The sequence below is a fragment of the Argopecten irradians genome, chromosome 6 (assembly GCF_041381155.1).
Source record: "Argopecten irradians isolate NY chromosome 6, Ai_NY, whole genome shotgun sequence".
Lineage (NCBI taxonomy): Eukaryota > Metazoa > Mollusca > Bivalvia > Pectinida > Pectinidae > Argopecten > Argopecten irradians.
In genome coordinates, this window is record NC_091139.1 from 30376120 (window position 1) to 30398963 (window position 22844).

Consider the following 22844-nt stretch of genomic DNA (forward strand, 5'->3'; position numbering starts at 1 on the left):
GATTCCCAAAACCTATCATGACTCATTTTCGAAAATAAAATGACTGTCATGAATCGACGACTTAAGGGCATCTATTTGGAAAAATATCACGTATTGCCTTTATAGTCAAGTTATTCATAAACATGGATTTGTGCTGCTTTTGTATACTCAACTGTCTGTCGAATTAGTATAAATATCTTTTTACATCGCGCAGCGCTGCTCATCTGGCTCATTCTCAGTCATACAAAAAAGGTTGTACAGGTGAAACAGGCGTGAAAGACCTGAGAGAGTTTACGAGCACTTCTGTCAGTTATTGCCATTTATGTATCGACTTATATTTTTAAAACCTACAGGCGTCGAAATCAACAGAGAAATGTTTTGTAGCGATGAACCGCTCACAAGGACTACAATCAATGGAATCACCATAAGGCTTGAGATCACATTCAAGTATATGGCAACAACTATCGATATCTTCCATGACGACCAGAATTCAATTCGTCCCTAGAATCACCCCACGTGCCAACATTCCATTTGAGCTTCCGTTTCACTCACACGTTATTACATGAAGTCTGACAAAATTTAACTACAACACTGTTTGCGGTCTATGTGGGTTTTTTTTAAATATCATCATTTATTCAGCGATCTATCTGCAAAGATATAACAAAAATATATATTTTATTAATTGACACAAGTTTGTTGGTGTGCAATTCCAACTGATTAAATGTCGTATTACTACATTGTTAGCCATAGCAACCTACACTCGTAAACTGAACAGTGGTTTGTAACCATTGGTAACATTATTCGGGGTATTATTAACCGATCAATGTTTATTGTAGATTTTATTAATAAATCAATATATAAATGACTCGTTGTTTTACAGGGGGTTTCCTGTAAAGTAATCAGCATGAACGCTTTAATTTCCGATGATATGGGAAATCATTACATTTAGATATAGTTCCTTCCTTTTATAAAAGGGCGATAATGTTGAATATCAACGGTCATTTAACAGAGGCAAGATATCAACGCTCCCGGAGATAGAATTGAATTATCATAATTCGGAACGCCTTTTTATATATTGATAATAGAGGATTTGTTACAATCGCACATCCTACATAATCTTCTACAGCTAAAAATAAGTATTATTGAAATACAAAGGATTATGCTATTGTTTAAATATTGACATAAAATTGGCATCAATGGACAAGGCAAACATATGCAAATACAACTTTAAAAAAATTTACAACTACATTTAATAGGCGTTATTAATGGCGCATTCGGTTAATATAGCATTCTGTTACTATAATAAGAAATTACAGAATTACATCAAAATGATAATGATGATAAAAATATTTTAAAAAAGTATTAGGATACATTAGCTATTAAACTTCACAATGCACAGCATTTCCCTTCCTGTAGGACTGGTCAATCATGTTAGAGTCAAAACATAATAGGTTAAAAATATGGGAAGAAGTCAGAGTATAAGTAGTAAATAGTTTGAAAATTATGTTTAAATCTGATATTTTTATTTTTCACTTTAATTAAATTTTTCATCTATTACAATAATATCCTTTTATGGGATTTTGTGTCTAAAGACACATATCCAGTCATGGAACCATCTTATAGCAAGTTAATTGAATAAATAAACCATTAGGTCACATTAACCTTCGATATTTTTATCTGTAACTGTGTTGACGTGAAGGCCATTTCAGAGAATATCGCAATGTCGTAGACATTAAGAAGCAATGTGAATATTTCGCCCTAATTTAGTGGTAGAGATTTCTTAAGTGGTTCCCCAGTGGTAAATTTGGCAATTTTATGACGTTTATCTTTTAAATGTAAAAAAATTGTAAAACTATATTACATATGGTGAACACACTTCATTGACTGCTGCCAAGAGTAAACTCGGTGGTGAAATGGAATTTTATTTTTTCATCGCCTACAGTCGAGTAAATATATATATGTATTTACTACAGATATTTATTACAGTTGTCAAGTTCATGCAAACATTTTACAACAATTTTCAAGTTCATGTATGATTTGAAAAAAATATTGCATATATAAGTATGTTTCTATTACTTGTGCTGGTATACGTACGATGGAGTTAAAGGTGGTACGCTGAAAGTGGTCATTTATGTTATCGATGATACCTTAAAGACAGCAGCTAACCATAGCTTCTAGTATGACAGTATGACTTAAAGAGAGCAGCTAACCATAGCTTCTAGTATGACAGTATGACTTAAAGAGAGCAGCTAACCATAGCTTCTTGTATGACAGTATGACTTAAAGAGAGCAGCTAACCATAGCTTCTAGTATGACAGTATGACTTAAAGACAGCAGCTAACCATAGCTTCTAGTATGACAGTATGACTTAAAGAGAGCAGCTAACCATAGCTTCTTGTATGACAGTATGACTTAAAGAGAGCAGCTAACCATAGCTTCTAGTATGACAGTATGACTTAAAGAGAGCAGCTAACCATAGCTTCTAGTATGACAGTATGACTTAAAGAGAGCAGCTAACCATAGCTTCTTGTATGACAGTATGACTTAAAGAGAGCAGCTAACCATAGCTTCTTGTATGACAGTATGACTTAAAGAGAGCAGCTAACCATAGCTTCTTGTATGACAGTATGACTTAAAGAGAGCAGCTAACCATAGCTTCTAGTATGACAGTATGACTTAAAGAGAGCAGCTAACCATAGCTTCTAGTATGACAGTATGACTTAAAGAGAGCAGCTAACCATAGCTTCTAGTATGACAGTATGACTTAAAGAGAGCAGCTAACCATAGCTTCTTGTATGACAGTATGACTTAAAGATACTTCATAAGGGTAAGCGTTGTCTTGAATTAGAAATTCTCCTATTATCTTATCTCTGGTAAGAACCCATTGAACATTATATGAAAACAACCCTTAGATATATACATGATGTCTGTAAACATTCTGGCATGTCATGTTTCCAGTACAATACGTTATAAACTTTGCGTTCGCAATACCTGAATGGGGGAATTAAGTCTAAGCGTGCATTCGAACAAACAAAAATATGTGTGTTTTATTTGGTAATAGAGAATATCAGAAATCAACCAGTGTTAATTAATGTTGGAGACGTTCGTATAGCCAACTTGTAACCGTAATTGGCATCAAAATGAATTTCCAATGTTATAACTTACACTGTTTTGCCAGATTTGTTCGATATAACGCATAGCGCGCTTATTGTCCTGAAACCCCTGGTTTGTGTCCTGTAATGTTTTCTATGGTATCTTGCCCCGATTGCTAACCGCCAACTTCAGTCATATAATGATATAACTTAATTTAAAATGTATGACTTACGTATGATTTCGTTTATTATTAAGTAGGGACCTTTTTCGAAAAATGAGGGCCTAAACGTCATTTGATTTGATTTCCTTTCTCTCCTATTCAATATTGTGTGTTTTAATCTCTAAATACTTGTCGCGGTACGCGTTCTTTTGAGATACATTACAGAGGTTATTTTTTGTTATAAGTTTTGAAAATAAATCCTCCGGGTCACGGTGTTATTTTGAAAGTAACCAATTAATTTGACAACTCTGTATGAAGTTTTCTTATCCCTTAGACAAGCAGATATACATTATTAGCTCTGCTTCTTCATATGTCTGACCTTGAAGCGATCCTATATCCTTTATGGTGAATTCTACATTCCATTTCCTCGACTTCCACACACAACACCACTATACAGAAATGACCATGACAAGTACAGGTGAGTTAATATATATACAAAGTAAAACTTCTATATTAGATCAAACGTCAATACGTGACCAGTCAGAAATTAATGATATGATATGGTAATTGGGTACAGAGGTTTGTCTCTTGTGAATGGCAGGTTTTTATCAATCGATGATCAGTGGGAGACGAACAAAAGGGTTCCCGGTACCGATTGAAATGTTTGTGGTGAAAAGTTACTAGATATCCATTTAGTCGCTATATAACGCCTGGGTATTCAAGGATGGTTTAACCTCGGAATAAAGTCATTATCAAAAGTTCTTCTATTAATTTGAAATATTAACATGTCATATCAGTAAGGCGATATTTAAACTGTACTTTGATACAGTTTTGGGTCGCCAACGAAATGCGTTACACTCCTCAACGTCAATGGAGTCTGATGATTTAAGAATGTTTAAATAAAATATCTGATAAAATGTGTAACCTCTATCCAGGAACGAGTTTGTATTAGTTCATAAATGTCTTCAAAAAATAGGACAAAACATTATAAAAGAATTGAACCCAAGACAGGGGTTAAAGGAGCCAATCGTAAAAACAACCAACACGACATTTAATTATCGAAATGAAAACTTCATATGTTGTAACATGTTATACGAGTAAGGAGTAAATGTTTTCCCTTACGACTAAGACCATATGTCTCTGTAGGTATGCTCACCTTAGGTGGACTGTTTAACACCCAACACTGACACGAGTCCCCACTATCATATTACATTGTGACAGCGTGTGTGTTCACAGCCATACTATTTCAACGGGTGGATTATGATACGACCTTCCGACACCAGAGGAACAATATTAATATTTGCAAGCGTGATTCCATAAGCTCACCAGTTAGCTGCAGGAGAAGCGAATGGTTTGCATTATATAAAAAGTCTTTAAACCATTAATTTTGTCCTTCTTGCTCTAGTAAGTAATGTATCAGTGCTTTATCTCTAGTAAGTAATGTATCAGTGCTTTATCTTAGAGCCATCAGACAGTTTGCGCTTACTGGTAGTGCTCGTCTGTGGTGTTAGAGTAAAGTTGTTTTGTCCTTCTAGGAATCGTCAGTAATGTTGAAGCATGAATAAATTTTCTTCATCCTTGAGCCCCTCAATGATGTTCAAGGTCACAAAAAAAATTTTGGTGGCAACCAAATCGAAAATCTTACTAACTGCTTTATAGTAATAATAGTTTAAATTTTGTGATTAAAAATGCAAAAAAGAAACAATCAACAAATTAAAACAGAATTCAATGACTAACTTCTTGTACAATTACACATGGAACCTATGACATCAGTATGTAAACAATACCACGAAACTGATATTACCTAATAGACATTACCTAACATTACTCCACTAGTCACTTGACTTGAAGAGGCACTTCATCCAATTTGTAATGTGTGTTTGATGTATTGGTAAAATAAATGTGCTGTATACATGTCATCAATGGTATGTTCCACTTCAGTCTTGGTTCCTCGAGTGGTGTTTACATGACTTTAATAGTCAATGACTCCAATTCGTGTCTCCTCAAGGCGTGCTCTACACCCAGGTAAACGAACCAAATGTGCCGCCGTATGTTTTCAACCACTCGAGTTCATGACGCCGAATGAGCAAAAAGCTGTAAAATGTCTTTGATTTGAATACTTCCCTACAACACACACTGTTCAAATAGAATAAACGTGTGGAACTGTTAGGACCCTCATGGTAAGGTAAAGAGACATGCTGGACGTAAATATAAGTCGGTCAACATTGCCAAATGTACTACTTCATGTTCGTAATAGATTTGTACTAACGTAAGAGATGGTGCCCTAACTTAACACTTAAACACATTGGTATGACATTTTCTCTGCTTTTTGCATTACCAGTTATATAAGACATGGCATGGAAATTTAACTTTGTAACTCGCCTTTGTTATTTATAGGAAGCATAGAAGATATGGTAATAAATAACTACTACAAATGTACTTTGATAATGTAATTTTATAGGTTACTTATTCAGTATATCTTTTAAGTTACCTTTACTCAGATTTAATGAAACTCATTTGCATAAATACGTGAACCTGTACAAAACTGATTGCCATGTTGCTTGAAAGTTGTGATATGTGTTAAAATCGTTACAGGATTTGCTCATCACGTCAATCTAGATCTCCACTTAAAATCTTAACTTGCCACGTCATGACAGGGGTTTGCTACATGCATGCTCACTATACTACCATGGCGTCTGTTTATTCTTTTATCGGCACACATACTGCACTTTCTCTTGATCTTAAACTGATGACGTCTTTGACCTTTGACGGCTTCCAGTGACGTTCTGACGTCATCCGACAGAGATTAACCACATAACATGTCACGTGACTTAGCCTAGATTATCTACAACCTGTCATGCTATGTTGCCTGCTGACAGAGATCGAAACCTGGGGCACAGACAAATCGGATGTGATGGCGTCTAATAAAGATCTTATACTACATCATCACCTTCTTATGAATCTTCTCAGAATATGTCTTTATTCAAACATTTCCAACAACGACATTTTGAATTACCTTGAGGAATGACCTTATCGATTGACGTGTAAAACTCGATACTATTTTTCGGTAACAGCTGCATTGTCATGATTATTACAGATGTTCCATATGCACCGTATACAAAAGAAGTGTCCATGACGTTTTGTAAAATTAGAAAACAATTTTACTAAGACGTATTTCCATACACCTGTATGTATTCGCTATGTTGGGTATATTGATCGCCAGCTTTTAGAAGCATAAAGCGACTTAACTTTGAGGATAAAACCTCTTTCTGCATTGATTGATATCCGGTGAGAAGTCGATTCCCGGACTAGTGCAGATGTATGACAGCCATTTGGGGTTAAGGTTATGGTCTGGCATCAGAAGGTACCGAATGACCTTTAGAATCGATGGAATTCCCTTATTGACTGGTGTAATACTTGTAATACCTAAGGTGGGGTCCAATCGACACCTAGTCCATTCGTCAATAACCCCCCTATTGGCGGCCTGCTGATTTGCCATTTTCAGGGAGATATCCCCGTAATCCGTTGAAGGGCAAGTATTTAAAATTAAGGGCAGGTGAACTTTTACGGTACCATATACCATGTAACAACAAGTTAATGTTGGTCTATAGTGTAACATCTCAGCATATCGGCGTATTGTACACATGTACCTTACAATACACATGCAATGAACAATATGTCGACTAGCAATGCATGTACAGGGATGCAAGGTACGATATATCAGATTTCCATTATGATTAAAATGTGAAAGTAAAGTTTGGAAGGGATAGTTGATGTTTGAAAGTAAACCTATAAGATGTTTAACTTTATCAGCATAAAATGTAGAAATGCACGTACAATTAATAGTGTATTCTACAATTAATAGTGTATTCTACCATTGACCACCAGACCAGCATCGCTAATGATACATGTAGTTATTTAATGCACTAGGTTGTGAAGAAATCGGAAAAAAAATATTACGTTACAATAAAATCATTAAAATATATAATCAAGTATGAAAAACGATCTATAGATGTTCTCCTCCGTTTGTTTCCAGCATAGCAGGTTTATAGAAATGACAATAGGATTGATAATGAATATCGAACACAACAGGAAGGTTTTTTTCTGTATGTATTACCTGTCTATCAATGAGGGCCACAGTGATACTTGATAGCTGTTGTTAGGTCCCTGTTAAAATAGACTAGTACATAAATTACTAAATACACGGTTTTATTCTGTTTGACAATAGAACGACAATCACTTATTAGAATTATATATATATATATATATATATATATATATAGCAATAAATTACGAATGATTGTGATGAAGAAATCCTTTGGCTAGCGGATTCTACGAAGTCTTAAACTGGAAGGCAACTATCTAGAACCAGAAAGACAACTATCTAGAACCGGAAAGACAACTATCTAGAACCAGAAAGACAACTATCTAGAACCAGAAAGACAACTATCTAGAACAAGATAGACAACTATCTAGAACCAGAAAGACAACTATCTAGAACCGGAAAGACAACTATCTAGAACCAGTTTCAGTTGAGAGTTTAGTTAAACAAGACGAGTCTGTCTTGTTCTCCTTATAATAGAAAATATGTCCATATTACTTGATTTTCTTTGCCACTCCTTGATTGTCAAATTAAAATGATACAGATACCCCCCAAAACACCGATACCATACTGAATACCATGGCTAAATGGCCCGGTCCCACTGGCGTTAAGGAAGTTTTGCGAATGTATTGCGCACAAAATTGGTTGATAATAGTTGAACATAAGCAATATTCGTAAATCGTACTTGTATCTATCGCCTAACATCCGTACACGTCCAAAATTTTGATTGCGGAAATCATTCGCATTATATACGCTATTCGTACCCAATATATCAATACTCAATACATACTTGTACAGCCGTCTCATGTTTACAATTGTGGAGAAAAACGTAGTTTTAGGATAAAAAACCGACCGACGGTTTGAACTGTCCTAGCTAGGAAAATCAAACTCATTACCAAGGAAATAGAAGATGACGTGGTATAGGATATCATGCATCTTACCCACCCGACCACAAACATCTCCAGGTGGAAGGCGTCAGAATGCCAGACACATTACATGTAAGCACTAAGACGCCGTGATAATGTTATTGGAATATTAGTATATGATGTATAGAATCACAATTTACAAGCAAATTAATGAGAATTCTCTGTAGAGATCAATGATTATACCAGTAATATCCATAAATTGTTTGTCAAATATTGGATTAAATGGACGGTACGACCAATTTAACACCTTATACCTGCATATCGCATAACTATTTACTCTAGTAGATGTTTAAATGACCGATATCAATTTTTGCGTTGTATATTTTTAAACAAATATTTGATTTATCTTTTTTATATCCACGACTGCACTATAATTTGACATGACAATTGAAGCGATAATTTGCTGGTCTGTCTCTCGTGTGTGGTATGATTAATTAAATATCTATTAGAGATCAGTTTTCTATCATGGTGTTTTGCTAGGCAATAAGCGTGTACCCAACACTTAAGATATGGAGTTGATTGTTAAACATTTCACGGCTTTTAGGCGGGTAAACGTATATACATAGCACTTGATGTATCTAGAATCTTTAATTTGCATTAGCACCTTCAGCGCACTACACACTTCATTACGAAATTTGATCGTATATCGAATACTAATGTAGGTGTATTCGGTATACTAACTTTTACTTTAGTAGTAAGTATTTTGTATAGGTAGTAGTCTTTTATAAAGAGTATAAGCGCTTAGTGCAAACTATTTAATGTGTGTATGAGTGTCGTCTATAGCTGAGGAATAGTTTTTTTTTCCTGACAAGTACATAGGGAAGATGTTGCATTAACTCCATGGTCATATAAACCATCATCGTCAGTAACCCACGAGTCACACTTTCTTAAAACGTTGTCCGTTATCCACATTCCGTGAAAAACATAACTCTGTATATCTATTTGAAACCCATTCCTTTCCTTGAGAATCATTCAACCTATTGGTAATCGTGTGTTGTTAGATTTCATTTCCACATGAGAGAAAGAAATCAATCAATTAACTGGAGCATTGTCTAGGTTAACTTCAATAAATATTTTCTACAATATATAGGACAGTAAAGAATTAGATAGAGGTTCATTATAACTTATATAATAGGTATATTACCATACAAGGCTAGTCCCTATGCACTGTCTCCATTTTGGGACATATGATAAGTATGCGTTTTGTATGGTAATCGTTTGTTAAGAAAGTGGAGTAAAATGGTGAAAATCTCGTACAAAGGGTTTGTTGATAAAAGGTTAATTATACGTCGTATTGTGGGTTAGTATGTAATTTGTAGTGCTCAATTTGCCACCTGCCAAATATTTCCTAACTGCACAGGTAAAGTGCTTAGTGTGTATTACCCAGGTGAGTGCAATTAGACTGGGCGATTTAAATGTACACAACGATAAGTCGTTGAGAGACGTAAGAATTGTCTCCCCTCCTTAGTACAGGCTCCAGATGTTCATCGGCTCAAGGCCTTTAGTACATGTGTATAAAGACGATAGAACGACTGAAAATACGGTGGTATTTGGCATATGTTTCGTTCGATTTCACAAAGTACACAATCAATGTTCTACAACATGATTTTAATATAAATATTGATTATGACAATTGAAATACAACATACACGTATTTATTTAACTGAAAAAGGCAGCGTCCACTGAAATTTCCATAAACTCTTTGTTTGTCTGGTTTGTTGTTAGCTTTGAGATGTACACAGGTACAAAGTTGTAATTTAAGGAAGCAATTAATCCAATATATTAGACGTCGACATATTGAGAAACTTCTGATGGGCTACCCGACGTAATGATCAAATGTGTCTTGTCGTGCTACATGTATGCCTTTAACATTGATGGAATAGGAAGCAACACATTGATTTAGTCAATGTTAAGTTTCAGAATGCATCTGTAGATAGATTATATATCTTTGTGTTATAGTCATATTTAAGCAGAAATTCAATCAAAATGACTTTATTAATGATGTAGAGAATAGAAGAAAATAGATTTTCCGGCCTGTTTGTACAGCTTGAGGGCCAGGCGGGAAAATACAAGAGTTAAAAAGAGTGATCGTCCTTGATAAACAGAAGATTGCCAGACTTGGATACGGTAACTTGTTTAAAAATATATGAGACCACGTGCATGATATACATGTGTAAAAGATCCATGGATACTGTAGGTCTACTCACTTAGGGTGAGAATTTGTGAATAGATCCATTTCTTTTTATCAATTACTAGATACAAACGCACAAAATTGAACATGATTTCATTATGGGGCTGTTTACAATATATTGATGAGATTGTTGTAGAAAGACTTCTCGGCCTCTAATTATAAGTCCCCAATACTGAATAGAATCTCTCTCTTTATCCATACAATGTACACATTGTACAATTTTCTGCTAGACAGAAATTAGTTTGCCTGTCCTACTATTTAATAAGGTTATTTGTAAAAGAACTGAATATTTATAAAGAAAAAATATCGAAATTGAGTAATTGCGTGCAAGCAGTTATCCAGTAGGCTCTTTCTGAAGAAATTTATCAATATTGTTATTATTTGTCTTCATTTGTTCACTCCAATTGCACCATTTTAACTACATGTACTTTATGGCATAGTATACACAAAGTTCAAATGATAATATTTACCAGAAAGATTACATTGAGAATATTACATGTACATGCAGACACTACATCTACATATACATTGTACTTCAATTTGCTCATACATACATGCAGTAAAGATCTACCATGAAGCTAGCATTCAAGTATCCTTGAAACATTTGTAGATATACAGGAAAGTCAAACATAGATTTTATACTGGTAACAAATCTAAAAATATTTTACACATATTGTTCATGCATGTTGTTCCAAAATCTCCAAATATGTAGACTGTAACTTTTTAGTGCAATGTAGAGGTAAAGGACTTGGTTTAAGGTAGAGATTAGCATATTTTAAAAGAAAACTGTCTTCAGATTTTCTGTTTTGATTGTTACATTCATCTGGATCAATGTGGGGTGGACCCTGTGCTTTGGCTGTCACTAAAACATAGATCGTCTGACATGAACTATGATATGTGATAGTCCTATATTGGAAACCAAGATGAAGACAATCTCTACAGATTTGACCCTAAAGGTTAAACTGTAATCCTCTAATACCTTCTTAACAAAATAAACTCATGATCAAATATTTGACCATTAAGTGTTGTGTAGCAATATGGCCCTATCTCTTGGATAAATCACCCAAGTGTCATGTCTGTAGATTTTATCTGGGATTAAGGGCAGGTCTCTTCTAGATGTTGTCACTTTAGAATTGTGTATCTGTATGTAGCCCTATAATGTATACAGATGGGTTCTGATTTAGAATGTGGTTTGAACCCCAATGGGAGGTATAGATATGTTCACCTGGTGGTCAGGTGGCTCAGTGCTAACACATGTACACTCCAACTTTTTATAGAGCCAGCTAGATGTAAAGGGTTCTTCTGTTTTGAGACATATTTCATGAAAAATAGTTCCTCATTAACACATCCATGTACAATATCTTTTTATAGAGCCAGCTAGATATATAGGAATATTTGCAACCCCTGTGCAGCACTGCATTGTACGTTTGTCGCCCTGACCTTATAGTCAAGAGGCAAAGTCGATTGTTATTTTTCTAACAATTCTTTTCCAAGCTTAAATTTTGAACCATCACAGATAAAGTGATGAATCTGTCACATCTGTATTCCCTGTATAGACAACAACTAGGATAAAGGCGTATTGTCAAAGGTGAATCTATTGTCCCCCTGCTCACTAAAGCTTAAAAGTTTTTAAAAGTTCTTTAACACACAAAAAAAAATGTTGCTTTATAAGTATGGTATAACACTTGTTGAAGTCATAGTGGAGTGATCCTGGATATTGATAAATATTGATAATGTTTGGTCATTGTATGTATGTCTATCTTTTCCCTAAAGACCAACACTTCAGAGTTTTCTTCTCCCTAATGCCTCCCTTGACACCACCTCACTTTTGGCTTTGATATGAACTCTTGTCCTTGTCAGGAAGTCTATGGTTTAGTCCCCTGACTGAGCCACCATTGTCAATAGCAGTGGTAGTTTCTGCTGGTGTAATGTGACCAGCTGGTGGGGTGTGGTGATCAGTGTCTTTGACAGTATGCTTCAGTGAGATAGCACTATAAAAAAGAAAAGAGTGAGACTATTGCAGGGAGACACAACATGAATATACCACAGGTCCCTAAAATACAACATTCACACACACAACATATTGTGAGGCAATCATTAAATGACCATAGCTGTTAATGGCGAACTTCGAGAGTCAAATACAATGGAATAGACTACTGATCGAATAAGTTATGTGGATTTTTGTTAGAATAACCTTATTGACAGTTGACAATTGGCCATATGTGTTTGAATATCAGACTACAATGAACATGTACATGTATACTATACAGTCAGTTTTAAAGAAGGCTGGGCGTTATTAGAGATAGTAGAGAATATTTAGATTTGAAATATTTGTGTTGTATATGTCATCTCACACTTCAGATCAAAGAAATATTAAATTCCATAGTAGATTTTATCTTCGATATTCATTAATATTTATGATTTCACACCCCCCTTACTTCATTGAAAATGTTTACGTTCAGAGTCAGGAATTTGATATAGATCTTTAATTGATTAAAAAGTAATAACAAACCATATGCTGGGCGCAATATGTAAGTACAGTTTCCTTGTTATCTGGATAGCTAAAAACGTATGGTATGGGAGATTAAGTATAATGAAACATATTGGTTTACATTGAATTTCCATTAATATGTCTCATTAATCTTAGCAGTTACTGGAAGTTAAGGTTCATCTGTTGCTTCTTATACAGTTCATTCTCATAATTGCTGACTTAATTAAGCATTGTGTACCTCTTGAATATTGGTGGATAAGGAAACTTGCAGTTTGAACTTGTATCGGTGATGTGCAGTGTACATGTAATAATAAGCTTGGCTAATGTCACTACACTGACTTAAAGTCCAGTAAAAATACCTAACCTCCAAATAATTGCAACAGAATATGTTTTCTGCTTTTTGATTTGGAGGATCTTAGTATTTTACCATGAAAAAAGTTGCCAAAAATCATATGTTCGGAAAGTCCTTTTTTCAACACCCGAAAAATAAGAAAATATAAAGAAATCACACTTTTGACCACTTTTAAAGTCCAATATCTGCTATTTTTGCAATACTTAAAATATGAAATCGGTTATATAGTAAGCAAACTTTAGGTTAGTACAAATAAGTTGAAATGATACAATAATTTCAGTCAATCCAAGGAATAAAAATGGCAAAAAAGGATGAAAATGGCTCAAAACCATTTGGATTTAGCTAGCATTACCATTTTTGTTCTTTTTAGATGCAAACTTTTATAAAATAATACCCTGAACAATATTAGTTTATGTTTTATGTCTTAAAGGATTACTTTTTCTTTGATATTAATGCATGATCGATAAAACATTAGTTAGAAAAAACTAAATATTAACCTGTCAAGTTGACTGATTGTGCCAATTTGAAGTGTTTTTTATACTTAGATTTTTAGGTTACCTGAGACGAAGTCTCAAGTGACCTATTCTTATCGCCTTTTGTCCGTCGTCGTGCGTCGTCCATCGTGTGTTCCTAAACAATTTACATTTTCGACTTCTTCTCAAAAACTACTCTAGCAATTTCAATGAAATTTTGCACAAATCTTCTAAGGCATTAGGCCAATCAACATTGTGAATTACATGACCTCCACCTCCCAGAGGGCTGTGGGAGGTGCCAAAAGGGGTAAAATTGACTGAAATTTCAAAAATCTTCTTCTCCACTCACAGATGTGGTAGAATCAAATACCTTCATAGATAGAATGGTCTTAAGGTCCTTTACAAAAATTGTGAATTATATGACCCTGGGGTCTCGTGTTTCCCCCTGGGGAGGGAATCAAGTTTACTATAGTTTATATAGGAAAAACACATTTATGAACGTTATTTGCTTATTTTTCATAGGAAATTAGTCAAACTGGGTTAGAATTATTAGCCTGAGATAGCATTTTATCGTCATATCCATATTTGTGCTGGCTGACCCCCAGAGGCCTTAGGGGCGGGCCAAAAGCGGTCAAATTGGCTAAAACTTCAAAAATCTTCTTCTGAATTCACAGATTTTATTGAACCAGATTATGCTCTTCGCAGATTGGAAGGTCTTAAAGCCCTTTACAAAAAATGTGAATTTCAGGACTCTGGGATCTTAGATTTTCCTCTAGGGAGGGGGTCAAATTTACTAAAGTTTATATAGGAAAAATAAATTTATGAACATTATTTGCTTTGTTTTCAAAGGAAATTAGTCAAACTGGGTTAGAATTATTAGCCTGAAATAGGGACCAGAGGGGCGGGGCCAAAAGGGGTCAAATTTGAAAAATCTTTCTTCTGAATTCACAGGTTTGATGGAACCAAATAATTTTCATAGATTAAAAAGTGAAATTTATAAAATCACTGACACTGACTGACTTCTAGTTTGGTTTTGTTGATTAACGTTGGCAAAGCAAATTGAAATTTTAAGTATAAGGTTTGGTAACATAATACAATACCTATCAAAATGAAAAACAAAAAATAAAAATTCTAATAGGAAGGTTCAACTTCAAATTTTATTGTCATTCGTAAATACTTTTTACAAATTTGAACCAACTTTGCAATGCTCTTTCTGTGTCAGCACTCAGGTGACCGCCAAGGCCTCTTGGGCCTCTTTTTGGCAAAACACCTATTTCGGTAGATAATATTTAGGAAAATAAAAAAAAAACACTTGTTATTTTGATCATTTGTTGTTAAAATGGTATAAATATGGACATCTTATTTAGTAGTAAAAACTACCTATCATGTTAATTTGGCTGAATATCAAAATATGTCTAAGTCCATAAATCTGCAGTACCAAAGTCTTATATATGCTTTATTTGTTTGTCATAAAATTTTGCCAGTAAGTAAATCAGAACTGTGATGATTGTCAGCTATAGAATTTAAATTAAACTCTTATTTTATTTCTGCATCTCATTGAAAATTGTGTAACCCCCAACCGGTTCCATTATGGAAAAATGAAAAACTGACCTATTCAAATATTTGATTAAAAAAAAACAACCTTCAATCTCGCTTTTTAAAGAACACTCCATTATGGTGATAATATCTGCCAAAGGATTTTGCAATCTGATTAGTCACAAAATAGATATTCACATTTTTGATATTTCAACTTAAGGACTTAACCAATTTGATAAGTTTACTCAAATTGGCACTAAATGAGGATTTAATCGAACTCGCGTCTTTTGTATTTGTGGATATTTTGATATAGTTGTCTCTTTTAGGTGAGAATAGCCTACATAGAATCTGAATTAATAACTATCTAAACACTTGAGATGGTACTTACTGAATAATTCTTGAATAAAAAAGACATATTATTCAATTTTGACTTAAAAACATCATTGGAAAAGGCCAAAACCAACTTTGAGCAACCATGTTATCTCAGGTAGTAAAAGTAATTTTTTTTTACTTTTAAAGCCTTTAATCAACAAGTTTTATTTAAAAAGATTCCACCAAAATGAGTATCAATGGTTTTGTTGATAATAACAATTTTTTATCTTAACTATCCAACAAAAGCATTTTCCCTGTGTTGATTTCAACTTATGTTTTTGGCATTCTGTGCTATATCCATATAACATTCTTGCCATACAGTAGATTTTCTAAAAAGTTTATATTTGGCTTCAAAAAAGGCAAATTATGCAAATATCCCTATTTTCTGATTTTTTGGGGTCAAGAAAAACACTTTCCCAAACTTTCATTTGTGGCGACTTTTTTTCTTGTATAAAGTCAGATCTGTATGAAAAACACAGAAAAAATTCTGTTGCAATTATTTTGGGGTAACACCCTATCCTTACTACACTTTTAGTGACCTTGACCAAGAGCATGTAAACATAACTATTCAGTAGTTGGAGAGTCCCAATTTGATTTGTGCTCTTCTTTGAAGAAAAGTCTTCTCAGGAGATCTTCCAGAAAATCTCTGAAGTTATTCTAGAAGTATAAAAAGACAAACAGAATTGGGCTCAGGGGATAATTTGATTTGATAATCTGATAATTGAAAATTATGAAACTTTTTCAATATGCTGAATCACCAACATATGCATTCCATTGTCATACTACATGGTTTTGACTCTTAAGATAGGAAAAATCTTTTGTAAGTATACCTGTTCGACCCGTTATATGACCTTTAACCCAACAGGTGATATGTGAAAGTGGCCTGATTGATGGACATGTGTAAATTGGACTTTTCATGGATTTAGATAAAATATGTATTAATAGGACACCCAACATTGATTTGCCAATCTGTCTTCTGACCCTCCCCTGTGTTCTGGTCATGATTTATGTGATCAGTGTTTGACACTGGTATCACAGTGTTCTTTGACCTTCACCTACCTAAAGGATCATGGATGTAGAACAGACAACAATGATATAAGCAATGGCCAATTTTCATGTTTTTCTATGAAACATTGCTAGTCACCTTTTTACTGACCATGATGTTTAGGATGTTTGTAGCACAAATCTTACCGTGCAAATGTATTTTGTGACTGCGAACTTGACCTTGAAAAAGTTGCTCACATATAGCCAGATTTCCTTACAGATTGTCATGTATACTATAATAATATCACATATAGCCAGATTTCCTTACAGATTGTCATGTATACTATAATAATATCACATATAGCCAGATTTCCTTACAGATTGTCATGTATACTATAATATATCACATATAGCCAGATTTCCTTCAGATTGTCATGTATACTATAATAATATCACATATAGCCAGATTTCCTCAGATTGTCATGTATACTATAATGATATCACATATAGCCAGATTTCCTTACAGATTGTCATGTATACTATAATGATATCACATATAGCCAGATTTCCTTACAGATTGTCATGTATACTATAATAATATCACATATAGCCAGATTTCCTTACAGATTGTCATGTATACTATAATAATAATATCACATATAGCCAGATTTCCTTACAGATTGTCATGTATACTATAATGATATCACATATAGCCAGATTTCCTTGCAGATTGTCATGTATACTATAATAATATCACATATAGCAGATTTCCTTCAGATTGTCATGTATACTATAATGATATCACATATAGCCAGATTTCCTTCAGATTGTCATGATATCACATATAGCCAGATTTCCTTACAGATTGTCATGTATACTATAATAATATCACATATAGCCAGATTTCCTTGCAGATTGTCATGTATACTATAATAATATCACATATAGCCAGATTTCCTTACAGATTGTCATGTATACTATAATGATATCACACACACAGTTGCCCATTTCACAACCTCTACATTGAATATAGTGCTAAGATGTTGATATTGTAAATTGTCTCATTTTATTACCTTGACATTTAAAGGATGTCAAGCAAGCTGTGAAGTAAATTATGCCCTTGATTTATTCAAACACTGACATATTATGTGACCTTAACAAAATACATGGATACGTTCAGACTATGACCTTGACATTGAGATTGTAATATACACAATGGTTATCTCTGTGACCTTGTGCTGGGTGTATAAGATATGTCACTTTGACCCTGTTGACTGTTAACATAAAGAAGGCTTTACAATGTAGAAAGAAATTTTGTTTCGCTAAACCAGCAACGACTCTTACCTGTTTCATTCAGGTAAATATTTATATATATCCCAATGTACAGATGTCATAATTACTAATAGTTAAGAGGTTAATGGGGTATAAAATGATAAATCAATAATTGAGCTTAAGAAAGGTGTGAGCTCCAAACAGGCCACTTGAACCTTTTGTTAGCTAAACAATATTATTGTACAGGTGATGAATGGCCTAATTGAATTACAATGATTTATTTATAGTGAAATCAACATCATTATTAACGATTAACTACAGCTTTAAATTGAATTGTGAAATATGACATTTGTAAAAACATAGCTCCCATTAAGTTGTTGAGACCATTTTCCTCAGGAATGATGCAATGCGGTTAATTGATTTTGTTGATGTTGGTAGCTGTTTAGCAAATCACTGTTGAAATGAGAATGGCACGCCATGGAGTTTCTGTAACTTTGAAACCCTGGAAGATAACCTTATATACCAGGTAGTAGGTCCCTGTACAGCCTAAAACTCAGGCCAGAGAAACGGGACAGGACACGAAGTAGAGATACCCATACCTTTCAGAATTTAAATGGCATATGTTGGTGTGTTGTAACTCCCACTAATACTTTACTCAAATGTAATCGATGATAAATTTCTTCCGCTGAATGAAACATGTCATTATTGATGGTATTGGAGAGGGATGTTAATCTTTCGTCGCCATGAGGACCATGGAGGTTAGGTTCAAGTTCCTTGTATATGTTCGTATAGGGTTTAAGGGGGTTTTTGTAGACAACCAATAGATATCAGCTAGCCACATAAATATTGCACTATGTATAACAGTTATTGAATTCAAAGCGCGGCCTGCATGGGTTATTTTTCTTTCACCAAAATCAATCGGTCTGACAATCTGATGAATCTAGTGTTTATTGTTGGATAGGCTTTATAGTGTATGGTGTTAAGAATAACGGAAGGTGTAGATTTGTATGTAACTATTTATATATACACGGACAGGCAGTACGGTGGTGCCCGCACCAACAACACCTACTTGAATGTTTGTCAAAGACTAAAGTTTGTCAACATCTCTACATGCCAGTAGAGTAAGGGAAGACTTACCATTCGCCTTTATAAAGTTTACATTTCAACAGTCCACCTAAGATAGCCAACCAAAGGCCAGAGGGATCTGTGGTTGCTATAGCGCATTTCAAGCGTTTGAGTTTTAATAAAAATGGTGTAACTGAGAAGGACTTGGCTACAGTGTGATACAATCTGTGGGAGCTAGGGACGTATACCTGTGTCACTAGCCAGGGAGGAAGGTTTAACTGACGTGGGAGTATCTTGTCCATCGGTATACTGACCTAAATATGGCCTGGGTGTGGCCGGAGGAACGTCTTCCGGGGGAGGGGAGGCAGAGGAGACCAGGAAAACAGAATATAAATAATCAACCACCGAGACAGCCAGAACCTGCACCATCATTCTCCAAAAAGAAGGTACCAGTAGTCTGTTCACTGTGGGTCCAATCTAAGGCTCACAGATGTTGTTTATAGAGGTTCTAAAGGCCAGGTTAATTTTATATCTACAGCATTGTCTGATAAAGCTTTGTCTTAAGGATGCATTGTCAAGTCACAGGTATTGTTTACAAGTAAACATAAAAATCCTCAAAACAGGTAATGACTTTAATCTGGAGAACAAAACAGGTTTTTGAAGATGTATAACCTTATACCTGACATGATCCAAGTTAATTAAAGGTACTTCCATGTATGCATGGTTCAGATGACCAGAGTTGTCTCCCCATTGGAGGATGAAACAATGGAAATTTTAAATTCAATGTCTACATGGCAGTCTTGATGGTTTTATATGTTTCAATAAACATTTTAAAAGTCCAGGGTTTGTCACGGAATGTAATAAGGCTATTGGGCAGGTTTTTACGTAGTTGTCACGACGATGAGTTTGTTTTTCACTACAATGGATTGACATCCCTGGTTTGGTCTCCATAACAATCATGCCTTTGCCGCTTTATTCTTTGGATAAAGTTTATCCTGGACAAAAAACGGGCCGCCGGGTGAGTGATAATATACCTGATCAACCCCATTTTTTCTGTATTAATACCTATGTGCCTATTCCTGGTAAAGAACAGCAAAAGAACCCGCTAGGAAATATTTACAGTCTACATATAGTTGGACTAGTCCTGTACAACATTTCTGATTCAAATTTCACAAAAAGAATATCTAAGCTTAATTTTGATACATGAACCACTAAAATGTCTGAAAATGTATAACACATATATCAATGTACACTTTTTACTGAAGTTTTAATCTTGATCTTATTCTATAAGCATTTGGAAGGTCCAAAGAATGTAGATTTACTTAATTTTCTGGTCACTGTGGACAACAATGGTCAGATTTATGTCAATTTAATATTCATAAATAGGGCTGTATGTACTGTACAAAGATGGCTATATATTTACCTCTGGTAATAATGCAAGTCTTTGGGATTTCAGTGGTGTACTGATGTTATCATCATTAAAGATGCTCCACCGCTGACAAATGGCATTTTTTCACTATCAAAAACAAACAGTAGCAACGATTTAGTATTTTTCTTCATTTACAAAAGTTGCTTACTTTACACCATTACCACCATTGAAAAGTTTGAGCTTTAATTTTACATTAAGTTAAAAATATGAAAAATAATTAATTGCATCCCGAAAAAATTCCGTGTCACTATATCCTATATGGAATGAAATACTGATTGCGCATGCAATTAAGGCAAAATAAATTATTTTATGATATTTTTTGTGTTAATTAGACATATATAAACACGATTAAACACCAATTATTGTTCAAATGATGAATGTCATTTATGCTCTGTTGAAGGTGGAGCATCTTTAAACTGACTGTGTAATGAAATAACAATGACAGGCTGTAATATTATTTGTCAAATATTTGTCCTGCAGATAGAAAAAATATATATATATATATATATAGATATATGTTATTTTGTATTTTAGTTTCTTTGTTCTTGAAATTTCATAGTTGCTAATCAAAATAACTTGTACTTTGTATATGTTCAAATTTGTCTATGCGTTCCATGGTTACTGAAATGGTCTTACATGCTTATTTGATAATATGTCACCATTTCTGTCTATAAAATGTCTCTGATGAATCTATTTTAGATTCAATGTCCGTACTATGGCGTTTTGTTCTGTTACTGATATATTATTGATTTCTACACTCAAGTACGTTTTGGTGGAGTCACAGATACTTTCATATAATGTCAACTGTTAAGTTTATGTGTTGAATTTCTTGGTAGTTTTTAATGGTCACATAAGCTAAGGAATACAACAAATGATCAAAGTAAACGTTTGCTTTCGAAATTCAATTACAAACATATGAGGCATTTCATAAATCTCTCAAATGTACACCCAAAAATTGATTTGCCGCACTTGATATTGAGCCCACAGAATTTTCATGATAATATCAATTTCATGTAGATAACAAACCTGAATGATCTGACTGATACCAGACGGGTTTCACCATTAACATCTCATATTTTTAACTCTAAAATATGATAGCATGATGCATAAAACATGGTCAGGTAATCCCCCCTCAATGTGGTGTACTTGCACAGCCAGGTAATGGTATTCATCATATATAGATACATGCACATTGAGAAGTCAATATAACAGGATGTTTTCAATTGTAACAATTTCAATTTCAATTCAAATTCAGATATTCCGTTTTGAACAGCTTTTAACATATTATCTACATGTACATCACTGTTTGTACTATGTACAAGTGGATGTCAAAGTTTCATAAACAGAGGGTCACACAATGTGATAATAACAAAGGCTTGCCTTGGGTTTTATAACATTTTGTAATTCTGGTTTGTTAATTTGCTGATTTGTAAATTACACAAATAATTAAAACTTGTCAAGAAAATCATTTTTAGATTTAATCAAAAGACAAAAATCTCCTGATGTTGTATGGTTATATAAAATATATATCAGGAAGTATGTAAGATTAGTGAAAAAACTATGAATCTGAAGTCATAAATTAAAGCTCAAATATTCTTGTCTCACTAATGTTACGGTTCTGGATTGGATCGATCACCAGTGACCAGGTAGTCCAACTGGTAGAGTTAATTAGCAAGTCTTCCGAGGTGACGTTGTCAAGTCCCTATCAGGCCATGCATTTTTCTGTTCCTTGCATTCCAGCACTTACCACTTAATTGGTACACTACATTAAGAAGTACAAAAATGTCATGATAATTGTTCAATATAATTTGTTTTTAAAAAGAAATTTACAAAAAGTTGACATACATACATATTACCTGGAATTAAAAATTTGGCTGTTGACAGTATGTATTGATACAGTTCTTTTGACCTGGAACAATATTGACATGGATTTATAAATTCTACTGGGTGGCTATTGAAATTTGTAAAGAATCCATCTTTTCTTTGATCAAACTGTCATTTCTTTAAAAGACTTCACACTAGATGATATATACTCGACTTTTATGTCAACACTCGTGACATACACTGATAAACACGAAGTGGAACTCTTCGCTGTCAAAGACTGTTGTCCTCTAGCTAACATCAAATATTTGTTGTCAGAACACACATCTTGTACAAGGTGTGCATTAATAGGTTAATTAATAGTTAAATGAAATGCTCAACATTTACATAAGTAAATTTGAACCACTGAAAGGCTTACAACATGGCCTTTTCTTGTTGTTGTCCGGAGGTGATAAGGAAACCACTATGTATCCATTTGTAACTAAGACATACGCCGTAAGACTGTAGACGACATTTAAAGGTTAAATGTCTGCGAGTAATACACTATAAAGCGTGTGTGATTAGTCAACCAGTTACTACAGGACACTGCAAACATAAA

The 22844-nt window shown here is 34.1% G+C and overlaps 1 protein-coding gene across 7 annotated transcripts in view; it reads left to right on the forward strand.

The window, feature by feature from the left end:
- The window catches only part of LOC138325608 (uncharacterized), a 93467-nt gene that overhangs the window by 44789 nt on the left and 25834 nt on the right, over positions 1-22844 (forward strand). Inside the window, exon 1 of one of the 7 annotated variants that reach the window (XM_069271382.1) lies at positions 18952-19442. The exons of 5 other annotated variants lie outside the window; for them this stretch is intronic. In XM_069271382.1, coding sequence (XP_069127483.1) covers positions 19317-19442 — 126 coding nt within the window. In that variant the 5' untranslated portion in view covers positions 18952-19316. Of the gene's footprint in view, positions 1-18951; positions 19443-19847; positions 20015-22844 lie in introns of those variants that run through there. One more of the 7 variants, XM_069271383.1, reaches the window with a different exon arrangement.